Raw genomic sequence first — 26848 nt, forward strand, 5'->3', positions numbered from 1 at the left:
TCCTGGTAGAGGAGTGACCCACGGTGCAGAATGAGGCGTGTCTTTGGACACGGCCAGTTGGTGGTTTTGCTTGATTTGCTCATTTGTCACAGGGATTGCCTTTTTTTCCCCTTTTTTGTGGGGTGTGGATGAGGTGAGTGGAGACTTTGAGGAGGAGAGAAGAGCTGGTGCCCAAGCTGCCCAAAAACACCCCAAAGAAGATTGAGCATTTCCTGAGCACTTTTTAAAGGTTATCTCACTGGAGTCTTACAACATCCCTGTGAGGGAGGGGCTATTCTCCCCATTTTACAGATAAGGAAACTGAGGCTGGGAGAGGCATGATTCTTGCCCAGGATCACACAGCTATCAAGTTTCTGCAGATGGATTTGAACTCAGGTCTTCTTGACTCTAAATCTAGCTCACTAGCCACTGGGACAAATATAAGAAAGATAAAGATAAGAAAGAAAAAAAGAGGCATTGAAACATGTTCTTAAAATGTCCCGAAGACAAGTGAAAGCCATTCAGAAGGGAAGGCAGGCAAGCAAGCAGGACAGCTTTGAAAGTAGTCTGTTGCATTTCTTATGGACTTTAAAACAAACTGTACAACAAACTCATTTATGGATAGAACTCTTTTTTTTTCCTGTACTACATTGTGAAAATGTTCCCTTTTGAGGATTAGTTAAATTCAGAATAAGAAACATTTAAATATCAGTGGTAAAGCTCAGAATGTGCTACTGACTAGGAAAGCTAAGGAAAATAAAAAAGGTTTTGGCGTGTGAATTTTTGAGCTGTTGGGAGGATAGAGGAGGACCCCAGAGGGCCAGAGGTGCTGCTTGGGGTGGATGGTCAGTTGCAGTGTCCTAAGTTCCTTAGGACAGAGAGAAGGCCCAGGCTCCATTTTAGTGGCTTTTGTTTTCTCTGCTAGGGAATGAAAACTCCTTAGTGCTGGAGGTAACAGAATCAAAAGGACACTCCTGGAGTTCCTTGCCATAGAAGTACGGAGTTAGCAAGAAAAAACTTAGCTGCCCTTATTTAATTGAAGCCCTTGTCCGAGGTGAACGACGTCCTTGGGGACAAATGTGCCCAAGTCTCCCCCATCCTTTAAAACAACTCTCGCCAGGCCCTCCTGTCACTTCAGGATATTGTTCTTTATCTCTTCTGTCCGCCACTTCTCACACTCCTTTGCAGTCTGTTGTGTGACCTCCTCACTCAGCTGAAACCACGTGACCTTTCAGCTGCCAAGTTTCATGCCTTTCCTCAGTCTTCTTCCTTCTTGACTTCTTTGCTGCCTATTTGGCACTGCTGACTACATCAACCGCCTGGATATTATCTCCTTTGTGATAGCAAATCCCCAGCTGCCCAAGAACAAACTCTCTTCCTCAGATTCAGATATCTATTCCCTCATCCCCATCCACTCTGGCCCTCCTTCTCCTCCCCACCCCACCCCATCCCAGTTCACATCTGCCTGCCTCTTCCACTTGTCCTTTAGAATGCCTGCTCCATTTTTTTCTTTTTTTCTGCTCCATTAAAAAAGAAAAAAAAAACTTCTTTTATCCTTAACCTTTTAATTTCTCACTCTTTCCATCTTTTTATACTCACTGAAATCTGGCTCAAATTCACTACCAGTTCCTTTGCCTCATCCAAAGAAAGCAGGAGTTTGATGTACAGCTAGACTATACCTTATTCTAGAAAACACATTATTTTGTATCCCCAGTTTCTAGCACAGTGCTTGGCACCTTGTAAGCACTTAATGTTATGCTTGTTGACTCACTGACTGACTGGTGGATACTGTTACCTAGGTGTGCTGCTGGCAGCAAGAGGCCTGGTGTCTGGGCAAGTGTAACAACAGTGTTACACAGCTACTGTGGCTGTGTAAGACCAGTAACACCAGCACACAGAATGGCTGCCAACACAGATTCTTTGATCTGCTTTTCTAAGGAAAGCAATCTTAAGAGGTTAACAATCTCACTTTAATCAGACATACATGTATCGTTCACTTAGTTCGGGAGGAAAATCCAGTACCCTGAACTTCAGAGCAAATACAAATAGAAATTACAAACGTACATTATATAAACAGAGCAAATAAACACGAATCAACAGACAGATTTCTGTCTGACAAAATCACAATATACAGTTACCAGAGAAGCACCAACATCTGGATTTTTAAGCCAGGGGTGCTCCTTAACGGCTACCCAGAGTCTCCACACCAACACTCTTCCAGTGACTGAGAGCCCCAAGCAAAATGTTAACTTTGAGTTTAAATACCCTTCTGAGGGCCCAAAGGCTTCAAACCTAATCAGCAAAAGGGTGTGAACATGGGGCTTAGCACCTAGCAACACTTAATCAAAGGCACTTGATTACTTTAGCATTCTAAAAGAGAAACGTAAAAATCAGTCCCACCCTGCTTAACATTATAGCAAGTCTCTGGTACCTGCTCTACCAATGGACCCAGGAAGGAGGTGGTACTTTTGCCTTCATTCCAGTCAGGGACTGGGTTTAGAGGTTCTGTCTCCATATTTTACAACTTAGTACTTTGTGTGGTGATATATCAAACTGAGAAAAACATCCAGCTTGCTATAATAATCAAAACCATGAAACATGCTGCCTTCCTCCAGATAGAGAAATGATAGACTCAGCACAGATTGAGACATTTTTAAAAAATTTGTTTTAATCACTTTCCATTATTGTAACAGGGTTTGTTTTTCTTGATTTCTCACTGAGGGGTAAGGGAGGGAAGGTGAGAGGGAGAGAATGTGGACCTGATAATGACAAAAAATTGAATTTTTAAAAAGTAATGACTTATCTCTAGCTAGTAATGTTCATAAAAAGGCTAAATGATTGCTTGTTATGTTTGAATTGGATTAGGCTGGATAGGCAATGGATAGTGCTAGGCCTGGAGCTAAGAGGACCTGAGTTCAGCCTCTGATACTTCCTAAGCTGTGTAAGCTAGTGTTACCCTGGGCAAGTCACTTCACAAACTCTGTTTGTCTCCATTTCCTTAGCTGAAAAATGGGAATAATTGTTGCGAGTATCAAATGAGGAGATATTTGTAAAGCGCTTAGCATAGTGCCCAGCACATGATAGACATTATAGAAATGCTTATTCCTTTCTCTTCCTCTAAGGTCAAAGGTAAGCTGGGGACAGATTGTAGAGGGAGTTAAATGTCAGGTCAATGAGTCGATGAGTGGCCTAGAGGTACTAGTCAGCTTTGGAAGATTTGGGAGGTGGAAAGGGAAGTAATGGTCAGGCCTGTGTCTTACTTACATTATGTTGGAATCTGTAGGAATCTGAAGGATGAATTGGGAGGGGGTTAAGGGGGGTAAAGAGGCAGTGAATGGAAGCAAGAAGACCAGTCAGGAGGCTCTTAAAATATCTAGGTGACTGGTAGCCACGGAAGTAGAGAGAAGGGGGCAGATTCAAGAGATGTTGTAGGACATGTTTCAGTCTCAGATGTTTTTCTAGATTATTCTTAACATCTTTGAAACTTTCTTTAATAGCCTTCAAAGTGACTTCACTTTATGCCATTGGTGGCCTACCTATTCACATGCCCGACTCAACAAGTAATTTTAATTTTTAAAAAGTCAAGTGATTTAGAACCCATTCAATGCATAATGTATTTAACCTATCTGTAATAGAATTTTGGCATTGTCTTTATACTAAAGGATTGTCTTGTTTTCCCTCATTCTTTCCCCCGCAGGGCTTTATATTAGCAATTGGAGACTCTCTGCCCAAGGTCATTTTTCAGCACGGACGAAGGGAAAAGTGCTGGGATAGCCCTGACTTGGAGGAAGAAGAAGGTAGCCAGTTGGCAGAGTCCATGGCTTCACTCGCTTACCTCGTGTTTGTACAACGTATCAGTATTGACCAGTTTCCATTGGTCTTAAGGTAAGCATTTTTTACAAGAATTTTCCATCTGGTCGGTTGCTGACACTACAGTGTGCCCCGAGCCCATATTTTATTCAATACCTACTATGTAGAGTTTATCAAAGTACTAAAAAGTTTAAAACAAAGCTTAAACAAATGATTCTTTTATTACTCACATGCATCTGTGATCACATCAATTTGGGAGTCCCCACCAATCCTGGGCAGTTTATCCAGACTACTCCATGAGGTTACCCCTGGGGGCACACCTCAATGCTGGAGGGCTTTCTCTTGATCTCACGAGGATGCTAGTCACCGTTTACCTGTCATGCCCTCCTTCTTGCCATGTGACCTGTCCATCATCTCTTCCTGCCATAGGATTTCTTTTACTCCTAGTCTTAGGATTTCCTCATTGGTTTTATGTTGCAGCCTGCTCACACCTACCATGCACCCTCTATTGCCCTCTGTGCAATACTGATTTTAAATTCTCTGAAGTCAGTTGTTTCCTTGCCCCATATATCCACACTGGTAGAACATTAGTATTGACAGGATAGACCCTCATGGGAAGGAAGCTTAGGGTAAGTAAAGGAGCTTTGACAGAACTCTGAGGTGATCCAGCCCGCCTTCTGCCCTTTGCCCAGGTTGTTGTTTGTATAGATTGTCTGTTCCTGCTATACATACTCGTGTCCATTCTAGTGCGTGTTGAATTCTAGGCAGTGTACATTTCATTGCTGGTCTTTCTTGTGTGGATGGTCAGACCAAACTCTTGCAATGTTCTGGGGCTCAATGCAGGTAGCACAATGTCATCCACAAACAGAGGATCTCTAGGACCTCACCACCCTCCCTGTCATGTGGGAGAATGGGCGTAGTGCTCACTGGTTACTGACGTTCTTTTTTGGGGGGGGAGGGGACATTAATAACATTTTTTACACACTCTGGTATTTTTCCTTCCTTTAAATGTTGTTCCCGCCACACCTTCATAGTGTGTTAGCTCTAGGATGGTTCTCCTCTTTATGCTTGACCCAACATGGCTGCTTTTCCGGTCATTATCTTTTTTAGTGCCGTTTGTCTTCTCTCAGGCACATCTGGGACCATAGTCTGAGGTTCTATAATCTTTGGTGGAAAAAATGGTTTGTTATGATAATTGCCAATCTGCTTTTCTTCTGCTCGGAGTCCTCCCATTCTCATCCTTATCATGAATTGGCTTAATTGGATGTCTTGCCCAGCTGTCTTTAAACTTTATCCTCACTTCCTTTCCTATAGTTTTGAGACAATATTGCTCATAATTGTCCCTCATCCTACTGGATAGAATTCACATTTGATTCTATAGTCTAGCCCCCTGTTGCCTTGGGTGGTGTCATTTCTACCTCTTTTGCCATTACGTCGGATGTTTGCTGACTAAGTTGTTTCCTTAGTTTTGTGACGATTGATCTGCATTGGTTAAACTTCTGTACACAATTATAATCCGTGTCTGTGTTCTTTCTGTTATCTGTCATTTTTAAAATTTTCAGTTCCTCATTTTCAATGGCTTATTTTCAGTTTCAGTTATTTAAATAGTTCAGGGTTAAGTGGTTTTCATTTCACATTACATCTTTTTTCATTCTTATTCCTATTTATTTATTTATTTTACTAATTCTGATCTTAGCTCTGACAAGTTGATAATCAGGCTGTAGTGTGCTATAGCAGCCCGACAGCATGAGGAGGGGAATAGCTTCCAGAAATGAGGAAGTGGGAGCCCCATGACCATCTGCCCTAGTGAGACCTCATCTGGAGCATCGTGTTTAGTTCTGGGCAGTTTAAGGAGTATAGTGATAGCCTGGAAAGGATCCAGAGAAGAATAGGTAGGATGATGAAGGGCCTAGAACTCATGACATAGGAGGACAGGGTGGTGGAACTAGATGTGACAAGTTTGGAAAGAAGATTCAGATGTAATAGTGCTCTTCAAATATCTGAGGGGCCATCACATGAAGGGGGGATTGGGCAGGTTCTATTTGGCCCAGAGGATAGGACCAGGATTCAAAAGGCCAGTGTAGTCTCAGTTTCAGGAAAACTTTCCTAATAACTCAGTAGTTCTTCCTTTTGAAAGGATTTAAGCAGATGCTGGGTGACCCTTTGTCACGGATGGTACAGGCAGGATTCATTTCAGCTATTGTTGGAATAGATGTCCACTGAAGCCTCTTCCCATCAAATGCTGTGATTCTGTCTCTGTGCAGAAACATCTGACTCAGGTGAACTCCCACATGCATCATTAACAGATCTTTTCCTTTCTGTTCCTACCAAATCTGTTCTATTCTTTGTGATGCTATTGGGGGTTCACTATGTCAGCGCCTACCCTACCAGTTCTTTTGTTGAAGAAGGACACAGTAGAGACATGACCCTTCCATGTCATCGGCAAGTCTTGGATGTGGCCTCTCCCGTTCCTCTTCCTGAATCACACCTTCCTACATAGTTCTCCCATCTTCACCTTCTTTCGCCTTTGCAGTGAAGTCAAGTGTCAGAGTGCACATGGATTTAATTTGGACGATTCTGTTGAGTTCTTCATTCTTGACCACTTCATCCTCAGCAGCTGATGTTGCTTGATAAGCTGCAGTTATTTTCATAGTTCTCTTTTTGCAGGTGCTTATTGTTAATACTACAATGTATGATGACCCACCATCCCATGATGCAATGTGTCTTGTTGTCTTCAAGGATATAATAAGACCTACTCTACTGTTCCTTTCTTTGCTTCTCCAAGGGGCACCATGAATAATAATTCTATTTAGGTGTAACTCCTTTTATCAAGATTGATATGATTCAGCTCCTTCAGAAACAGATCCACTTGTTGGTCGCTGGACAAGGATGGTAATGTACCAATAGTCAAAGTTTATTGGTAGTCCAAAAATTGTGATTCTTAGTACCCTCTGTCCCTCTTTCTTAGGACTTTGCCAGCGTCATTTCAGAAACAGAAAGGGGTTGCAGAGGTTGGAGGCCATTTTTTTTTGTGTGTGCTTTATGGATTTTCATGACCCAAAATACTCATTGCTAGGTGGTGATGCACCATGTGCCTCTCTGTGCTTAGCTAGACTTGGTTCTTAGGAAACAGATTTTTGTCTGTTTCTGGATCCACTCAAAGCCTTTCTAGCATGGTAGACCCTACCAGAGCTTACCCCCATCTAGCATTGTCTTTGAGAACTCAGGTCACCTCTGTGCCTTCATGAGGCATTGGATTAGGATTTTTTGGAGGGCTTTTATTAGGAGTAATAAATGATATTAGCTATAATCTGTTTAAAATTTATTGGTGGCCACAGTGTTGGTGAAGTAGGTATTGGAACTTATATGTATAATCTCTAAAAATGTTTGTCAATATATTTTATATTTTAGCCCATTATATCTTCTGCAGTACAATATGGAACATATCGAAGTCCTCTTGAAAAGGTAGGGTCCCTCAGATGACATCTCAGAAGTAGAGAATTATTCATTCTTCTAATTTGCTCTATTTGGGAATGTTGCATTTACTTATTTTTTGTTACATATTTATAAATCCCCTTATCTTTTGCTTATAAAATACAAGGATCCAGAGCCCTTGCGTTATTTATGAACTCCTGGTAAACATTTCTGAGATCACTAGACTTGATGTTACTGTCACACCTTTTTGTACCTGGTAGCAGTAAAATCTTAAATGAGAATGACTTCAGACCCTTACAAACAGTAATGTGACTGATGTAGTGCATCTTTTGTTTTAAAATGTGATTGTCTTCACCATGTAGTCTTGTGTGTGCCTGACCTCTTAATACCAGCAGACCTGAGCTACGTGCAGCTCGAGAATTAGTACATTTCATGCCAGACAATGAGACTTAATTGAGCTGACTTGAAGTCCAGACTGACGTGTGAGGACTCAGGTCAGAAGACAGAACGTAAACTTTGATCGCCAGAGAATTCTCCCAAAGAATTTTTCCTGATAATTTTCCCCAAAAGGTTTAACATTGCTATCTTGGATTTTCCCACTTCTCAAATCATGTTGGTTAAACCTTTAATATCCTCTTTCAGAGCAGAAGAATCTGTGTCCTCAAAAGGATTGGTAATATTTCTTTCTTCCCTTTTTATAATTTGAATCTGTGCCCTTGTGCGGCTGCTGCCTTGCTATGACTGTTTTTGCCATGGCTTCCTCTGCAGGATCTTCTGGAGAACAGCTTGTTGCGCATGGAAGACGGCAGCCTGCTCCATCATTACTTAGAAATCAGGAGCTTCCTCACTGTGCCTCAGGTAAAGGACAAGGTGGGGAGCAATGGTAGGTGGAGGCCCTTCCCGCATCCGCAGCTTCAGGTAGGGGGTCACCCAACTCTTCTGCCTTTGTAACCTCCAAATATTTTAGCAGTTTCCCCAATGGCCTTATCCAGGGGGCATCCGATGGGCCTTCTCCTTAACTACCTGCATCCTGGCTATGATTATACTATGGGATCTTAGAGAACAAAGCTCTCGTGTGCCTTCCCTTCTCGTATCTCAGTAGATAGAGCACTGGGCGTGGGATCAGGAAGACCTGAGTTCAAATCCAGCCTCAAACACTGACCAGCTGTGTGACCCTGGCCAAGTCACTTCACCTCTGCCTCAGTTTCCTCAACTATAAAATGAAGATGATAATAACAGCAGCTCTCTCCTAGGGTTGTTGTGAGGATCATCATTGTAAAGCTCTTAGCACAGGGCCTGGCACATGGCAGGGGCTATATAATGCTTCTTCCCTCTCCCCTTGTACTTCCATCTGGGGCTTGCTCGCATGGCTAGCTACTAGAAGGAACGATTTATCATTTTACTCCAGGAATTTAATCTGAGTCATATCACAGCTGACAGCATTACCCTTCTAGCTCCCTTAAATTTACTTATCAACATTTAAGTGAAAAAAATGGCTAACAGAATATTAATTTGTAAAACTCCCTAATGTGCTTAATAATTGATTTTTTATGAACGACTACATTGACAAGTGACTTTTGGCACACCTGTATAATGTCGAAGTAGAAAATCAGAAATGCAGACTGCTAAGATTTCATCTTTCCTCTGAGGGTCTTGGGGAAAGCAGTCGCTTTATCCACATGGGCCTGTAAAATGATGGAAAGAGCCTCAGATGTAGAAGAGAGACTAGGTTCAAATTTTACCTCTGCCAGGTACTTGTCGGGTGATCTTGGGCTAGCATTTTCCCCATCTGCCAAATGGAGAGCGTGATGTTTGTGTTGCATGAGGCTGTTGTGATGCTCAAATGAAGTGTCTCAGATTTAAGTTCAAACCTCACCTGAGATGTGGTCATTCAGCCCTTGCCAGCTCAGGACCTCAGCTCCTCCCACTTTGGGCCGGTTCGGATTGTTAGGCTGTTAGTCTTTATCCAACTGAAATCTGCATCTTTGCAGCTTGTACCCCGCCCTCCCGGGTCTGTCCTTCTGGGGTCCAGTAGAACAAGCATGATTGCTCCTGCTCCTAACAGCCCTTCAGATGCTTGGATACAGCAACCAGGCCTTTCGTGAGGCTTCTCTTCTCTAGTTCATTCAGTTGTGGAATGGACTCAAGGCCCTTCCCTGTCCCAGTTGCTGCCCTTGGGATGGTCTCAACATGTCAATATCCATCCTAAAACAATCACCCCCAGAACAGAATTTCACATTTTTGGGCAGAGAATAGAAGGACGGAAGCTCCCCTAACGCAGCCTGGGATTGCAGGAGCTTGTTTGGATGCCAGGTCACACACTGCAATCCAAGAAAACCTCGTCACTGGTTTCAGACGGACCGCTCTGCAGCACACCTTCCCCAGCTTGTATGTGGGGACTGGAAGTTCTGAACCCAAGTAAGGGTTTCTATTTGTCTCTGAAGTGCTTTGTTAACCGTAAAGCATCACACTGTAAGTTATTGTTACATTTATTTTCTTGAGTCACAGAAGGTGAACGCCAAGTATAATTTCACATAGAGAGAGAAGCTATATAGGGATAGGGCCTGGGCCTGGTATTTCATTGCTGTGGCAAACTCTTAGTGAGAAACTCCCTCCACCAAGGGCAGCTATGCCACTTGTCTAGACTTGCCTAGAGCAGTAGTATCAAATTTAAACAGAAAGGATCCCTGCCAGCTGCATATTGACTTAGAAGACTACAAATTAACATTATCTATGTTGTATTGTATTTTTACTGATTTTCTTAAACATTTCCCAATTACATTTTAATCTGGTTCTGGCTCATGCTTGGGATGCAGCCTAAGCTGCATGGGCTGTTCCCTAGAGCACTCAGATATTCAGTGAGTTGCTCAGGGTCACATAGTCAGTATATATTAGTTAGAAAATATGTTCATATATATGTGTCATATCTGTTTTTCTATTTTATCTATATCTAGATGCTATCATACTACTAGCTGTCAAAAGTTGTCAGCCACAGCACTCTTATTATGTCTGATTGATATCTAAATGGTATCTATTTGCCTTGTGAAGGGCTTTGAGTCTGGGCCACGTGGTTGGCTGAATGAACTGGGCTTGTTTCAGTCACACACACATACGTGTACACATTTATATTTTAAAGGTGAAGTTTTACGCTTTCATTGCAATTTTAAAAATGTGTATGGACTTTTGGGGGAATACTGGTATAAATTCTAGCCCTGTATGTAACCATATTGAATAGCAACAGTAATGATGAATAATAAAAACATTTCCATAGAATTTTTGATCCCATTTGATGGGGACAACAACCTTTGAAGTGACTGCCACAGATATTACCTAGCTGCTAGCTTATGGTCACATAGCTCGTAAGTGTTAGCTGTGGCATTTGAACCCAGGTTCTTCTGACTTTGGGTCCAGAGCTCTCTCCACCACGGCAGGCTGCCTCTCTCTCAATCCTTGTTTTCAGGAGAGGAACCAAAGCCTAAGAAGTACCAGCTGGGAGGTTTTTTTTTTTTAAATCTGCATCATTATTTTTGTTCATTTCTGCAACCTGAGTTTTTTGGCCACCCTGGACATAACATATCAGTGCTTGCATTTTCTCTGTAATTCCTGCTTTGGTGCATTTTTCTCCCTTGGTTTGTATTGTAGGAAATATCACTTACTGCTGCCAGCTTTCTCCACTCTGTCCAGTGGAGTGTCCAACTGCCTTAACTTGTGACTTCTCTTGTCTTCATTTCTTTCTTAACATTTAGTGCTGGGCACTGGCCATTGATTATATAATTCTGTATAGTCAATTCAATTCTCATATTCATTGGATGTTTTTAAATTCTTACTTGCAGAAGCTGGTGAAAGTAATGACCTTCTGCCCCATTGAGACTTTGGTATGTAAACATTTCATGACTGGTAACATTCAGTTACAGAGGCTAAATTTAATTAATACTGCATTCTTTTCTCTTTAATCTAACAATGTTATTTGCTTTTTTTTTAGAGGAAAAAAGGTTTAAAAGTGCTGCAGCTGTATATAGACAAGCTGGATTCCCAAGGCAAAAATATATTATTTAGGTATGACGCAAACATAATGCATGGCTGTCCTTCAGTGGCTGGCAAAAATTTGAATTGATGGTACATGATGTGACAGATGATGGCATTGAAATTGTATTCTCCAGGAAGGTCACTTGTTCATAGAAGTCTTGGATTAGTGTAGTCTTTCAGAGAGAGAGAGGGGATGGCCTCATTCATTCCAATTAAGAGAGATTTACCTCATAAATAAGGATCTGTGTGTGTGCATACACACGAAATACAGATTATTAACTTTCAAAGAATTAGGATGCAATAAGAAACAAACATTTAAATTAAAATGAACAGAATTCATTTATTCTGTGATTCCTTACGCTCTTGGAAGGACTTAACATGTTATGATAATTCATGTTTGTGAATGAATAAAGACTCTTCTAAAGGGCCTGCATGAATGAAGAACAGCTGTTGAAATGATGTGGTAGAAGAATAGTTGGGTGTCAGAAGACTGGGCGGGTTTGTGTCCTGGCTCCAGAGTCAGACCATCTTGGGCAAGTCCCATGATGTCCCTTAGCTTCTGGCTCATCAGCTGTTTAAATTTTCAACATGAAACCCATGGTTCTTAAGTATTTTGTTCTCAGGAGCCTTTTACGCTCATAAGAAGTATTGAGGATCCCAAAAAACTTTTGGTTATGGGTTATATCTTGACCCTGTATTAGTTATTAAAACTGATCAATTCTTAAAATATTCATTAATCCATTTAAAGTGACAATAATAAACCCATTACATGTTCATATAAACAGCATTTTAAATGACAAATCACTATTTTCCAAAAAAAAAAATGGTGGTGAAAAGAGTGGCATTGTTTTACACATTTTTTTCCATTTAATAGTATTTTATTTTTTCCAATTACATGTAAAGATAGTTTTCAACATTCACTTTTATAAGATTCTGAGTTCCAAATTTTTTTCTCCCTCCCTCCTTCCCTTCCCCAAGACAGCAAGCAATCTGTGGTTTGCATATTTTTGCTAATTTTTTTTACCATCTGGCTTAATGGAAGACAGCTGAATTCTCAAATCCACTTCTCTATTCAATTTGTTGTGACGTTTGGTTGAAGTACATGGAGGGAAGAGAAGGAAAGGGAATGAGCATTTATAGAGCACCTACTGTGTGCTAGACACTGTGCTAAGTGCTTCCCAAATATTATCTCGTTTCATCCTCACAAAACCCTGCCAGGTTGGTACTGTTATGATCCCCATTTTACAAGTGAGAAAACAGGCAGGCAGAGGTCTTGCCCAGCATCACTTAGCCAGCAAGTATCTGAGGTCAGATTTGAATTGGGCCTTCCTGACTCCAGGCCCAGCACTCTGGGTACTGTGGTACCCCAGTGTACCTCAGTGAAGAAAATCTAGCCTCGCACAGATAGGTAGTTGGAAATGGGGAGGGCATTTTAATAGGCAAGTAATGTTTTAGGGTTATTATGAAAATAGTGTTGACTCACCAACTTGGGGTCTTGGGACCCCAAGTGTTGGGACAGCTGGGGTTTTATATAGCAGAGGATTTTATACACGTTGGTTCATTTGTGTCTCATCACACCCTAGTGACAACTTAGGCCTCGAGGCTTTATTCATGCCCTTTTAAAAGATGAAGAAATTGAGAGTGAGAGGTTAAAGTGACTGGCCTATCATCATGCAAGAATTAGAAGTGAGATTTGAACCCACAGCTTCCTGACACCAACTCCAGGCACTTGCCACTGTTCTAGCCTGCCTCCTGAATGAGATAATCCCTGTAAAAAGTACTTGGTGTACACAAATCACTACATAAATGCAAGCTGTTATTCTAATAAAATAGGTAAACATTACCAAAACGTGTTGCCTAAGTGTTAAAGACTTAACACTTGGTAAGCATGGGATTTTTAAAAATTATTTCTTATCATCTTGAGCAGAACTTTCAGCTGTGGGGAGTCTCAAGGAGGTGGCATAGGATGGGTGTGTGAAGCTGGGCTCTCCTTCAGTCAGGGTATGGGGCCTGCAGCAGGAGCCCCTCCTAGGCATAGTAAGACAAACAAATTCCGCTGTAATACAGAATTGTGGTTGGTGGCCAAATGTCAACTCCCATCATCAGGTGCAGGATTCACTGTTTAATTAACTGATTAATTAACCATTTAACTGATTAATGATTTTGTTGCTGTCATCAGCTGGCTCTTCAGGATCACTTGGGATTTCTTATTCCTAAAAACAAAGCTCTGGGCACGTGTTAAAATATTGATCATCAGCTAATTAGGAGAAATTCCAGGACCATATATCATGTATCTTGATTTTGTTTTCAAGGTGTTTATTGAAGACAAGTAATCATGCAGGTGTGGAAGGCTACGTCATTCAAAATATTAAAAATCAGATTGATGCCTCGTTAAAGGTAAGAACGTAGCCAAGTGAAAATGTTTGTTTTGCAGGTAGTATGGCACTTTGTAAAAATCACAGTAATAGGAGTTTGGGCCCTGCATATTTTTTCTAACTTAATAGGTTGTTTTCTGTTTTGATTACTAGCTTTGCCTATGATTTAAACAAAAAAAAAGGACCCCTCATGAATTTAGAAAGTATATTGTTGTGCTTCCTTCTGTGACCTCAGAGAGGGAAGTGCTCCCTCCCTCCCTTGGTGCAGATTGCCACCCATCCAGACCCTTCTTATCCCGGTGGATCTACTCCCAAGGAGCCACTCCACCTTGCTATAACTTAAAGATTTAACCTTTTATCTGCTGTGCACGTGGCGTGGGGGGCTTCAGAATTGCCAGCACTGCACCTTGTCTGTGTCACGTATTTTTGTATTTAACAAAATATATCTTGTGTGGCCTCCTGAAATCTACCCACTACAATTCTGTTTGATGATGGTGATGATTATGATGACTGTATTTATATAGCTCTTTAAGGTTTGCAAAGCACTTTACTTATATCAGCTCAACCAACAGGGCTCATTCCTGAGGGAGGCAACAATTTCAGTCCAGAGGAAGTGTCACGGATGACAATACATTATTTCTTTAAAGAAAAGAATGATCCGTTCACTAACTCTGTGCAACGCCAGGGATGGGCATAGTCAGACGGGACATGAGGGTCAGGGAGAAAGACAAAATCATTGCGTAGGGTGACTCTGGTCTTTCTGAACTGTTTATACTGTTTGTCCTCATTGCAGTACAAGTTACTGGGAAATTGTGAATAAATTGAATTTTCATAAATTTTATCATACTAGGGAACTTAAAATATTTTTGTAAATTTTCACGTTTCCTCCAAGCAGAGGTATCCTCTTAAACTACTTGTTTTTAGGGTGTTGAGTGATGTATTAGAAAATACTGAGTTTTAAGGTTTTACTTAAATTCTCTTCCTCCTTGGCCCCCCATTTTTCTGTTACTTTTTAGAGAGCAGAGGACAGAAAGTGGTTTACGGGACCCCAGCTGATCTCACTTCTCGACTTTGTGCTCACACTTCCTGAAGGAGCAGAAACAGACCTACTCCAGAATTCTGATAGGTGAGTGATCCACATCAGGAATTCAAACATGGAGTAGCTCAAGATGAAAAAGAAAATTCCAGATTTAGGGAATAGAGTCCATTGAAGCTTGGCTTCCTATGGCTTGGGGCTTGGTGCATGGTTGGGTAAATTCTACAGAGATTTTTCTTAGCTTTCTGACTAAAAGACGTTGCTTTTACCAGTTTATATTTTAAGAATAATCTGAAATAATATTGTTCCTATAAGAAAGAACTGTGCTTTTATGCTGCTTATATGACAGATGTAACTTCCTCTGTACCTTATATGGCTTAACCACTCATTTGTACCTGTATAAGAGGGGCCATATGTAGACCAGGCATGTGTTTGGCTCTAGTCCAGGGGTGGGGAACCTACAGCCTTGGGGCCACATGTGGCCTCCAAAATCCTTAAGTGCAGCCTTTTGATTGAATCCAAATTTTACAAGAAAAAAAAAGCCAGGTGTGGCCTTAAGGCTGCAGGTTCCCCATCCCTGCTCTAGTGGTTAATCAGAAACTCTTGGCAGAGTGTACCACCCCGAACTTTACATGTCTGTTTTTCTTCTCTGGCATACTTTGTATTATACAGATTATATTGTTATATTTATATTTTTATTATAGGGATAGAGCTCCAACAAAGGCATAAAATGGTAAATTAATGAGAATATCTTGTTGGCAGGATACCTGTCCTTATGATTTCTTAGGCTCTTCCAATTTATTACAAAATCTTTGTTACCCTATTTCATTTTTTCCTGTCTTTCTAATTGAATTGATCCTAAGGATTAAAAGCCTAGAGAGGAAAAGCTTACAAGAGAACCTAAAATAAAAAAGGTCAAAATGTGAAATGAATCTTTAGAAACCACTTAGTACATCCTTCTGCTGTCAGGCACCGTTAACGCTCACAATCATAGGAGATCGAAAGGAAACTAACTTTGTTCTAAAGAATAAGCTCATTTATTTTATACCCTTGAAATGAAATGTGTTGGTATTATACAAAGTAAATTAGTAAATATGTGTGGCCCTAAGTGAGACAGAGGAAATAGTTAAACAGCGTTGCTTAAGGACTTGCTGCTACATGCCAGGAGTTGTGCTGAGAATAACAAAGGAAGGCAAAATCAGTTCCTGCCTTCAAGGAGCTCACCATCTAATGGGGGAGAGAACGATGGCATACAGATAACTATGTGTATACAAGTTATATGGAATGTCAATGTAAGGTGGCCTCTGAGAGCAGGCCCAAGCAGTGCTATGGGATTTAAGCTGGGCCTTGAATGAGACTGGAGAAGCCAAGAGGTAGAGATGAGGAGAGACACCATTCTAAACATGAGGGATGGCCAGGGAGAAGGCCCAGAGTCAGAAGATGGTGCTGAGGGCAAGGAACAGCAGGGAGGTCAGTGTCACTGGCTCAGAGAGTGCATGGAGGGGACTCAGGAGCAAGAAGATTGTAAAGGGAGGAAGGGCCTTAGAGGCCAAACAGAGAATGTTGTCTTTGATCCTGGAGGTGATAGGGAGCCACTGGGGTTTATTGATGAGGCGGTGACATGGTCAGATATGCACTTTAGGAAGATTAATTTGAGAGCCAAGTGGAGGATGGGCTGGAGTGGGAAGAGACTTGAGGCAGGGAAACCAACCAGAAGGGTATTACAGTAGTCTAGGTATGAGGTGATTGGGGGTGGGGGAGACAGAGAGAGAGAGAGAGAGAGAGAGAGAGAGAGAGAGATGGAAAGAGAGAGTTATATGACATGGGAAATTAGAAACGACAAGGCTTAAAAATATATTGGATACATAGGGTGGGCATGAGTTGAAGACAGCTTACGTTGTAAGCCTAAGTGATTGAGATAATGTTGGGGTCTCAACTGGTAAATGTCTGGGAATCATGTGCATTGGGATGATCACTGAATCCATGGAAGATGACGGGATCATCAAGCAAAGTAGTATAGAGCAGAGAAGAGGGGTCAGGACAGACCCTTGGGAGACACCCATGGTTAGTGGGCATGGCCTGGATGAAGATTTGGCAAAAAAGACTGAGAAGGAGCAGGAAAGAACAGTGTCACAAAAGCACCAAAAGAGGAGGGTGATCACCAGTATCAGAGGCTATAGAGAGGATTGAGGATGGGATATTAGATTTGTCAAGAAGTCATTGGTAACCTTGGAGAGAGCGGTTTTGCTGGAATGATGAGGTTGGAAGCCAGACTACAGAGGTTTGGAAGATAGGAGAGGAAGTGGAGGGACTCAGTATAGAAGGCTTTCTCCAGAAGTTTAGACAAGAAGGGAAGGAGAGATAGAATGAGGAGAGTAGCTAGCACAGATGCTAGGATCAAGTGAGGGTTTTTCAAGGATGATGGAGACGTGGGCACATGTGTAGGCAACAGGAAAGGAGCCAGGCCATAGGGAGAAAGGGGATGCCGAAGAAGATAGGAGGGGACAGGACATGTTGAAGGGTCGGCTTGGGCAAGAAGAAGGACCCCCTCTTGCTGTGGGATAGGTGGAGGATGAGATGAGGGGGAAGAAAGAAGGAGTTCTAGTGCATGGCCTCCAATTTTGGTGGAGGGGGTGGTGGGAATAGGAAGAGAGACTCTCAGCAGAGAGAGAGCTCCAGAGGATCTGGGCCTGCGATTCCTCAAATAGAATATCGGTACCTTCTCTGAAGTTTAGAGGCTGAATTGCCCAGAGGGTCACACAGCCAGGAGGGGCCCCAGGCAGGACCTGAATCTGAGCCTAACTGCTTCCAAGGCCATTCTCTGCCCATTCTGCCAGAGCTTATCTGCCGCTTCACACACACTTCAAAGGATGGCTTAAAACTTACTTTGACACAGGAAAAACAATTCAAATAAAGAGTAGGAATGGTCGCTCCAGTTGGTTTTCTTGTGCTCACAGAAATTAGAAACAAATTTGTCTATTGAGGCAGCTACATTGGTATTTTATCTTGGAATTCACCAGATGTAAAAAAAAATGTGTGTGCGTGCATATTTTTATGTACGAACAACAATAACACACACATGTGAAAAACCACACCAGGCGTCCCAAAGTACAGGGTCTCAAGCTCCTTTTAGCCACTGGCTACTGATTTAGGGTATCTTTTCTTATAGTTTCTCAAAAGATCACATGTCCCTTTGAAACAAGGATAGTGCCTATAAAATGATTTTTAAAATTGGGAAAACAAGAGATAGCGTTCTAATGTCTGAAAAGGCTAACAAAGTAACTTTGATGCAATTATATAAAGACAATAAGAAGTAGGCTTTTCCTAGCCTAAGTGTCTGTTGAATAGTATAATTACTAGTTATTATGGAATTGGTAAATACGTGAGGTAGACATGTCACCTGGCTTGTTCACTGAAATCGCTGTTGATGGCGTGTGTTAATTTTCCAGGATCATGGCTTCTTTGAATTTGCTGAGGTATTTGGCTATCAAGGATAATGAGAGTGACAACCACGTAAGTGAGCCCTTCGCTCTGCCGCGGCGGAGATCTCTATGGTTTTCAGTCAGTTACTCAAGTTAGTGCCATTTGATAAATATTTATTTACCCATCTCCACTTTTGTATGGGGAATTGAGCTAAATGCTGGGGATTCAGAGACAAAAAGCTCCATGGTCATGGCCTTGCAGGAGTTTATAATCTCCTGGAGGCCCACGTAGTATGGACTTGTGTGCGTGATAAGGGCCGTGGGACAAGAGTGAGGAAGAGATTCAGACCAGGGGCTCTCAAAACATTCGAGGGGGTAGAGAATGTTTCTGCCTGGGGGCTTCATAGAGGTGGCGGGGCCTGACCAGTACTGCAGTTGGAGGAGTGCCGTGAGGCAGCCGTGGCAGGTGATGCTGCCGCTCCTTCTTGCCTTTCCTCTCTCTTGCCTGCTTCTTTCTTCTCCCTACTGGATTTTCCATGGACACTGTGGGGCCTACTCAGTCTTGCTGTGGAAATAAGACTGATGTGTGGTTGTTGACCCATGAGTTCACTTTTTGGAGTTGCGTATGCTAGGAAATAACTAGATCTTTCTCCCCCCGCTCCCCAATAACTCCGCTTTTCCTACCTTAAATGAAAACCTTGTGAAGTTTTTAAGTGACTTTGTCACGAATGCCAACCTCAAATTTTCATCCCCGGTACAAAAGCTGATTGCGTTAATAGCCCCTTTTGGGTAACGTAGGAAGTCAGAGGGGGCTTTTCATGTTTTTTTTTTTTAAGGTGCGCATTGTTAAAGGACTCAATAAATAGATGATTGGAGGGAGGTGTGTCAGAAAGTAAAATTGTGTTTGCTTTTTAATCTCCTCCACCCTCGCCACCCACTGCAGTCTCATAGTCACACAGCTTCAGGCATGTGTCACCTTTGCTGGCTACGACTCTAATTCACGGGATGGCGTTAAGAATCTTTTTTAGAAACAATGAAAAATACTTGGTAGATCCTGACATAAAGAGAGTTTCTCTAAGTGGGGGTTAGGGCTTGATAGGTCTTAGTAGGAAAAAGAGGACCTGTCCCTTTTCCTTCTCCACTGGCCTTGGGAGATTTGGGGGATGTACAAGGGGGCGCACGCCCACCTGCATATCTGTCTTTCCTTGACTCAAGCTTTCACTTGATCTGCTGCCCCAGGACTTCAGAAATTAGAAATTAAACCCTGGCTTCTCAATTAGCTAAAGGTCTGATTTCAGAGATTAGTCCCCCATTACATCTCAGTTATTATAATTGGAGTTTACAAAGTATTTTCCTCCTAAACAACTCCACGTATAATGGATAAAGCACTACACTTTGCATCAGGAAGGCCTAGGTTTGAATCCTGCCTCAGACACTCTCGAGCAGAAGATGGCCCTTGGGTGACCCTTAACCTCTCTGGGCCTCAGTTTACTTATAAGAGATGGAGAAGCAAGATGTAAGATGGAGATGGTAACAGCACCTGAGAACCACAGGGTTGTTGTGAAGATCTGGTGAGCGCGCACGTGAAGGACTTTCCCCACCTTAAAGTGCTGTCGTCATCATCATCACCATCTTTATTCTATAAGCAGAGCAGCTAGGATTGCATTCCTGAAGAGAATCCAACATTCTGAATTAACAGGTCTTCAATTAACTTCAGGTGGATGGCTCTTAGGCCTCTGAGGTTTATGTGCGTGCGCTTATGAAATCACTCCCAGGTTTTCAAATGCTCATTTCATTTGGAAAGGGCTGTATGACTAGTACTATGTAGGTCAGCTGTTCTCACTGTAAATTTTAGGAAGGCTGGGGAGGATTTTTTTCATCCTTTCTTAGATTATCAGATTAAATTGTTGGTGGTTAACTTTGGATTGGTTTGGTTTGGTTTTTTGGAGGGGGTAAGGCAGGGCAATTGGGGTTAAGTGACTTGCCCAAGGTCACAGCTAGTAAGTGTGTCAAGTGTCTGAGGCCGGATTTGAACTCAGGTCCTCCTGACTCCAGGGCCGGTGCTCTACCCACTGCGCCACCTAGCTGCCCCTGATAGGTAACTTTGTACTCTAAAAAGGAGGGAGCTTGCCATGGTCCCCTTATAATTTTATTTCTTCAGGACTAGTGATGTGTTGGCTTCTTCTCTCCCCCCACCCGCCCATCTCCCTATGTATTAGGAAGGCAGAGTTTATAATCTCAAAGAGGATCATAAACATGTCTGAAAGGTTCGGAACCGCCGGATATAAGAAACTCTCAAAGTAGAAGGCAGAAGAATCAAAACATTTATTTAGGCTCCACAGTAACCAACCCATGAACCAGCAACCCCATTTTGATATATTGATCAAAAGCTTCCAGGCCCAATAAGTACGCCTTGAAAGAGTAACCAGGAGGCTACAGAGAAGCATGATTGCGTAAAGCAAAATCATGTTTCCCCCTCTATGGTAATAAGATTACCCACTGGACTGAAGTCTTTGTTCAGCTTCCTCCCGTAGGTCAGCTCTGCTACTGGCAGCTCCTGCTTCAGCTGTGGCTGTGGCTGTAACTGTAGCTGTAACTGTCGCTGTAACTGTCGCTGTAACTGTCGCTGTAACTGTCTCTGGCTCCAACCGGAAAAGGAAAAGAGGATCTTCAAGCTGTCCTCTCCCCTCTTATAGAGTTTTTGACATCATCAAGCGCCGCCTGAATGACCAGGGCCGATTGGTTCTTGACTTGGCCCCTCCCCCTAGCGTAGCCGTTAACACCTCCCCTCAGCCAGCCCCATGACTCATCACACAGGAAGTTGTCTGGTCCTGCCCCGGAAGAGCAAGCCCCAGCATCCAGGGAAGCTCAACGAAGCGAGCTGAGTCATTCAAAGAAAACAAAGTCCATTCTGGCTACACTCCACCCCTCACAATGTTCTAGGATGCACAATTCAATCATAATTCAAATTAAATTATATATCCTAGAACGTTGTGATCCAATTATGCAGGAAACTAAAACATATCATTCACAATAAAGCAAAACATATCATTTGGTGACATTCCTAAATATTGGTTTACGATTCAAATGTGATCCACCCCTAGATCCCAGCAAGATAATCTCTTCAATCAATCATCCCCAAAATAATTATTAATAATTCAAATGTCCACCCCTAAATCCTTGTATCCATTACATAGGATCAATAATATCATAACAATAAAACAACACAGCAAGGATAACACAAAATAAGTAAACAGAACACTATCATCATTTCCACCCCCCTTGAACGATTGGGGCTCAAAATCTTGGGGTGAGGGGTGAAGGTCTCATTTTCCATAGCTTCTTCATGCTGAAATTGGATGTAGAGATGGCCCTGCCCCCAAAAAGTCCCATTCCAGAGGTCATTTCTTTAAGGAGCTGGCAGGAATTCCAAGAATGCTACATGCTTAGGCAGTCACCGGAAAGTGCAGGGTGCTTAAGCCTGAAGGAAACAAAACTAGCAACAAGGTTAGCCAAAACAAAGGACAAAAAGAATAGACAAGTATGGACTATAATTCTTCAAATAAAATCATCTCAAGTTTGGTTGAGATTTCAGTTATGCAAAGATCCAACATCAGAGCCAAACTCAGGTGGGAAATGTTTCTTTTCAAAAGGAACATAATGAGGAAGCCAAGAGGATCCCACCCTAGATAGAGACTAAGATTGTCCTCCCAGCCTTTCCCCAAATGTACAAGTTTTCATCCGTTAATCACACAAAGTTACCTTTCCTCTGAGTGGCTTATGGCATTTACCAGCATCAGCCATACCTGTGGAGTCTGTGAATCTATTATTATAACCTATTCACGGTAAAATATATGGTTCAGGGGTACGATTTGGTAATTATTTTCCCCTGAATAGACAACTGTTACAGTGTTGTCCTTCCCATGGGCTATAACTTCTGCAGCCTTTGGAATATCATCTGGCTTCCGTTTTACCCATACCTTAGCTCCTGACTTTATTCTATCAATGGAGCAAGACCCTTTTGCCCCTCTAGTAGTTATTTTGGGAGGAGGGTCAGTTTTCACAAAGGGTATTTTTTCACAGGGGATAATAATGACTTGAACCATCCTATCATTTCTACAAAATTGTACAGGTTTTTTACCCATATTCTGGAGTGTCACAACAATTTCTTTTTGATAATTAGAATCTATCACTCCAGCCAATACATGTATTCCTTGAGCCGCTAATCCTGGTTTAGGTAATATCCGTCCAAGATGATTCTTGGGGATTCTCATACATACTCCAGTAGGGGTTTTTCTTATCTCTTTCCTATTTAACCTAAAATTCTCTATACAATGTAAATCATATCCTGCTGAACCAGGTGTTCCTGGACTTGGTAGTGGGACATCTTCCCTCACAGTCCAAAATTCAATGTTTTGGATCTCACATGTTTGCTGTTCTCTGATCTGCAGATTTGGGGTCATCATTCTGGCTAGAGGTGTACTCCCCCCTAAGGGTCTATTATTCAAATTACGTAAGGCAATAGACAAATTATCCTTCCAATGTCGATATGAATTATTTGAGCTTAATTTTCTCAGCTGTTCTTTCAACAATCCATTCATTCTTTCAATTAGCCCAGATGCTTGTGGGTAATATGGAATATGATATATCCATTCTATATTATTCAACACACAATATCTTTTCACTTCTTTGCCCTTGAAATGTGACCCATTGTCACTTTGAATCTGCATTGGGGTTCCATAATATAAACTTACAATATCTAGAGTTTTACAGGTGTTTTTCTGAGTTGCGTCTTTATAAGGACAAGCCACTAGTACACCTGAATAGGTGTCAACACACGTACATACATATTTACATCCTTTATCCTGGGGTAGTGGGCCAATATAATCTATCTGCCAAATTTGGGCTGGAACTTTTCCCCTTGCTATTTCTCCAGTAACTATCCTAGGAAGAGTTCGTTCTTTTTCTAATTGGCATATACAACACTCCTCTGTTATTTGTTTTAACAACGCATGAGAAATACTGATACCTCGATCCTGTGCCCATCGATGGGTGGCCTGGACCCCTAAATGGCCAGCAGTCTGGTGGACCCATCTTGCTAAGGCTGGGTCATCAGTTGGAGTCGGAGTAGGGACAATACATTCAGTAGCAATCTTTGCTAGTCGATCCGCATGTGCATTGTACTCACGTTCTGGTGTGGTCAGGGTTGCATGAGCATCAACATGAAAAACTGACAGATCTGTAACCAAAGACATGTCCCATATATTTTCCCATAACTCTTTACCCCAAACTTGTTTGCCATGAATCTCCCAATTCTGATTTCTCCATATAGGCATCCACGTAGCTAATCCATTAGCTACCGCCCACGAGTCAGTAAATATATGACACTGTCCTCCTTTCTCTGCTCTGATGGCCTGATGCACTGCCATCAGTTCAGCATATTGGCTACTTCCACCTATCCCAGAACTTTCCAGAGTTCTCCTTGTACAGGGGTTATAGGCTACTGCTTTCCAATGTCTCTTCTGTCCTAAATATTTTGCTGTCCCATCAGTAAACCAAGCATGTTTCTTCTGTTCTTCATTTAGTCCGTCATATCCATTATTCCATTTCACTAAGGATGGTACCATCTGTTGCTTAGATTCAAGGGGCTTTTCATTGCTCTCAGTATCAATGTTCGCCACAGATTCATGTAGAGCAGAAACTCCATTTTTGCCTGCTCTGGACCTATTCTGAATATACCACTTCCATTTGATTATGCTTGCCTCTTGTGCATGTCCAATTCTGTGAGAAGCTGGGGTACTCATTACCCAAGTCATAATTGGAATTCCAGGCCTTAATACCACTTCATGACCCAGAGTTAGTTGCTCAGTTTCTACTAAAGCCCAATATGCAGCTAACAGCTGCTTCTCAAAAGGTGTATATTGCACTCCAGATGAGGGCAGTTTCCTTGACCAAAAGCCTAAAGGTACACTTCGGCTTTGTTGTTTTTGCCACAGACTCCAATTTGCATAGTCATCTTGTACAGTCACTTGTAACTCCACTGGCCCATTTTGCATAGGCCATAAGTCTAGAGCTAATTGAATAGCAGCCTTTGCTTCCTCAAAAGCTCTACTTTGTTCAAGTCCCCAGTCAAATTCATATTTCTTTCTGGTGACTTTATACAAGGGTTTTAAAATCTGTCCCAAATGTGGGATGTGGTGTCTCCAATAACCAAACAGCCCTATGAACTTTTGGGCCTCTTTCTTATTGGTAGGGGTGGGAAAATCCTGGATTTTTTTGTCGAGCTTGTGGGAGAATTTCTCGCAGTCCTCTATTCCACTGTATCCCCAAGAATTTTACAGTTTGAGCTGGCCCTTGAACCTTTGCGGGGTTGATTTCCCATCCTTTGCTTTTCATATGGTCAATTAATAATGCTAAACTCTCCTCCACCTCCTTTATATTCTTTCCCTGTATCATGATGTCATCTATGTAATGTGTAAGCTGTACACCAGGTAACTTTAATTCATCCAAATGTTCAGCTACAATCCTGTGGCAAATAGTTGGGCTATGAATATATCCTTGCGGCAGGCGTGTAAATGTATACTGTCGGCCTTGCCAAGTAAAAGCAAACTGATTCCATTGCTTGGGGTCTATTGGGATTGTAAAGAAGGCATTGGCCAAATCAATAACTGCATACCAAGTCCCTTCACGTTTTTGTATTCTCTCTATTAAAGTAACCGTGTCTGGGACAGCAGCATACAAGGGAGGAGTCACTTTGTTCAGCTGTCTATAATCTACTGTCATCCTCCATGTTCCATCTGACTTTCGGACTGGCCAGACAGGGTTGTTCCATTGAGTAGTTGTAGGGACTAACACTCCTGCCTCAACACATTCTCTTATAGTGTTGGCAATTTCATCTTGCCCACCTGGCACACGATATTGCCTCAAAGTAATTATTTTAGAAGGTTCGGGCAAAGTGATTGGATCCATCTTGATTTTCCCCACTAAGACTGCATTAATGCCCATTTTCCTCACAGCAAATTGGTATTTCCCTTCGGGTAAATTTAAGGTCATACCCTTCAAAATGTCTATTCCAATGATGTATTCAGGAATAGGCACAATAACCACACTATATTCTTTCTTGGGCAACTGTCCAATTTTCATCATTAATTTAACTTGCCTGGCTGATATTTCAGTCCCTCCTAGTCCTGTAATGGTAATAGGAGTTCCATGGCTGAACTTGTCTGGATTTCCATAAATAAGGGTGGCCTCGGCCCCAGTATCTATTAATGCCTCAGTTACCGTACTTGACCCATTTTTCCAATATATGGTCAAGTTAATGTGAGGTCTGCAATCCAGCCTGTGTATTTCCTTAATTTGGACTGGGGCTCGGCCTGTTCCCTAGTATTCCCTTTCATATGATTCACTTGGGTTTGAAGGTTCAACATCTGTAGTATTTGCAGGAGTAGTTCTTATTTCCCTATCTCTCCTGTTATCAAGGCCTTTATCTCTGTACATTCTATATAATTCATTGGTTGGAATTCCATCTATCATTTCAAAACCTACCCCTGCTCTCAATAAAGCAGTAAACATTTCTTTCCTTGTTACTCTCCTTTGGCGCCAAGTTTGCTGGTTATTCACCCTTCTCTCTCAAGGAGATCTATCCCTTCCCCAGTCACCTAAGTCATGTAACTGTAAAATCTTATTTATCACTGTTGTAAGACGGCTCCCTACTTCTCCAAGTAATAAATTCAAAATTAGTTGTTTATAAGCAGGGGGAGCTGTCCTAATTATTAAATTCCTATGAGGCAGTTCCATTGGATCATTGTAATATTTGTCTGCAGTTCCTATCATAATGGCAGTCTTCATTACCTCCTCCTTTAGTCTCATGATACAATCTCTAAGTGAATACCAGGGTCTGTGCTCAGTGGGCCACATAGAATCAGTAGCATATCTCTTATTGCATCCCACAGCAGCTAATGCCAACAGAGTAGTCCTGCTATCACCATCTCCTTGCTGATGATGTTCCCTAAAAGCTTGTTGAACTAGAGGATCATGGCTGATACCTATGAATCTCATGCAGTCTGTCCCATCTACTGATATTCCACTGGCCCCTTGATCACTGAGTCTTACCATCCAAGATATCAATGGTTCTCCTATTCTTTGGCTGAATCTACTCAAAATATCTGTGACCTCTTGCAGTGAGAAATCTTCCTGAATTTCCCTTGTAACTGAATCTTCACCTCGGGTTTCTGTCTTCCTCCTTTGTATGGGTCGAGCCCTTGTCTGATCATTTAACCATCTCCTATTCTCTGTGTGATGCACATCCTGAACCCCAGTAGTGTTTTGTGCCTCAGCCCCTAACATTGTCTCATTCTCCCCCCACTCACTTCCTCTGCCACCATGGCTAGGACGAAGCAGGCAGTCAGGCTCTTTCTGGGCTGGGTTGAAATGCACTCTGGGCTTTTTTGGTCTCCTGTTGCTCTTAGCCACATTAATAGAAAAGTTCTCATTTGAGTCAGTTTGGTCTCCTGCTATCTGAGATTCCCCTTCTTCCTGTGGGGTAGGAGTGCCCCCATGTCTTTCACTTAATCTCAATCTTTCGTATACTAGCCGGTAGGCTGATAACACTATCCAGCTTTGCCTAGATAGTGATGCCCCTGACTGAATCCCAACTTCTCGTAAACACTTTTCCAAATCCCTAGGATCTCCTCTCCGTAGCCTTGGTTCCCAGTTTTCACAGGGTCCAGCTTTTTTAGCCAATTCTTTTGCTAGGGAGGAATAAA

At 42.1% G+C, this 26848-nt stretch overlaps 1 protein-coding gene across 2 annotated transcripts in view; it reads left to right on the forward strand.

Annotated features, from left to right (window-relative positions):
• Nucleotides 1-26848, forward strand: part of GLMN (glomulin, FKBP associated protein) — a 50908-nt gene that overhangs the window by 13597 nt on the left and 10463 nt on the right. Inside the window, exons 8-16 of one of the 2 annotated variants that reach the window (XM_036754757.1) lie at nucleotides 3677-3864; nucleotides 7201-7254; nucleotides 7867-7897; nucleotides 7993-8142; nucleotides 11058-11099; nucleotides 11207-11280; nucleotides 13563-13647; nucleotides 14642-14751; nucleotides 18111-18174. In XM_036754757.1, the coding sequence (XP_036610652.1) occupies nucleotides 3677-3864; nucleotides 7201-7254; nucleotides 7867-7897; nucleotides 7993-8142; nucleotides 11058-11099; nucleotides 11207-11280; nucleotides 13563-13647; nucleotides 14642-14751; nucleotides 18111-18174 (798 nt within the window). The remainder of the gene's footprint in view (nucleotides 1-3676; nucleotides 3865-7200; nucleotides 7255-7866; nucleotides 7898-7992; nucleotides 8143-11057; nucleotides 11100-11206; nucleotides 11281-13562; nucleotides 13648-14641; nucleotides 14752-18110; nucleotides 18175-26848) is intronic. The other variant, XM_036754758.1, reaches the window with a different exon arrangement.

The sequence above is a fragment of the Trichosurus vulpecula genome, chromosome 4 (genome assembly GCF_011100635.1).
Source record: "Trichosurus vulpecula isolate mTriVul1 chromosome 4, mTriVul1.pri, whole genome shotgun sequence".
In the NCBI taxonomy this organism is placed as follows: Eukaryota; Metazoa; Chordata; class Mammalia; order Diprotodontia; family Phalangeridae; genus Trichosurus; species Trichosurus vulpecula.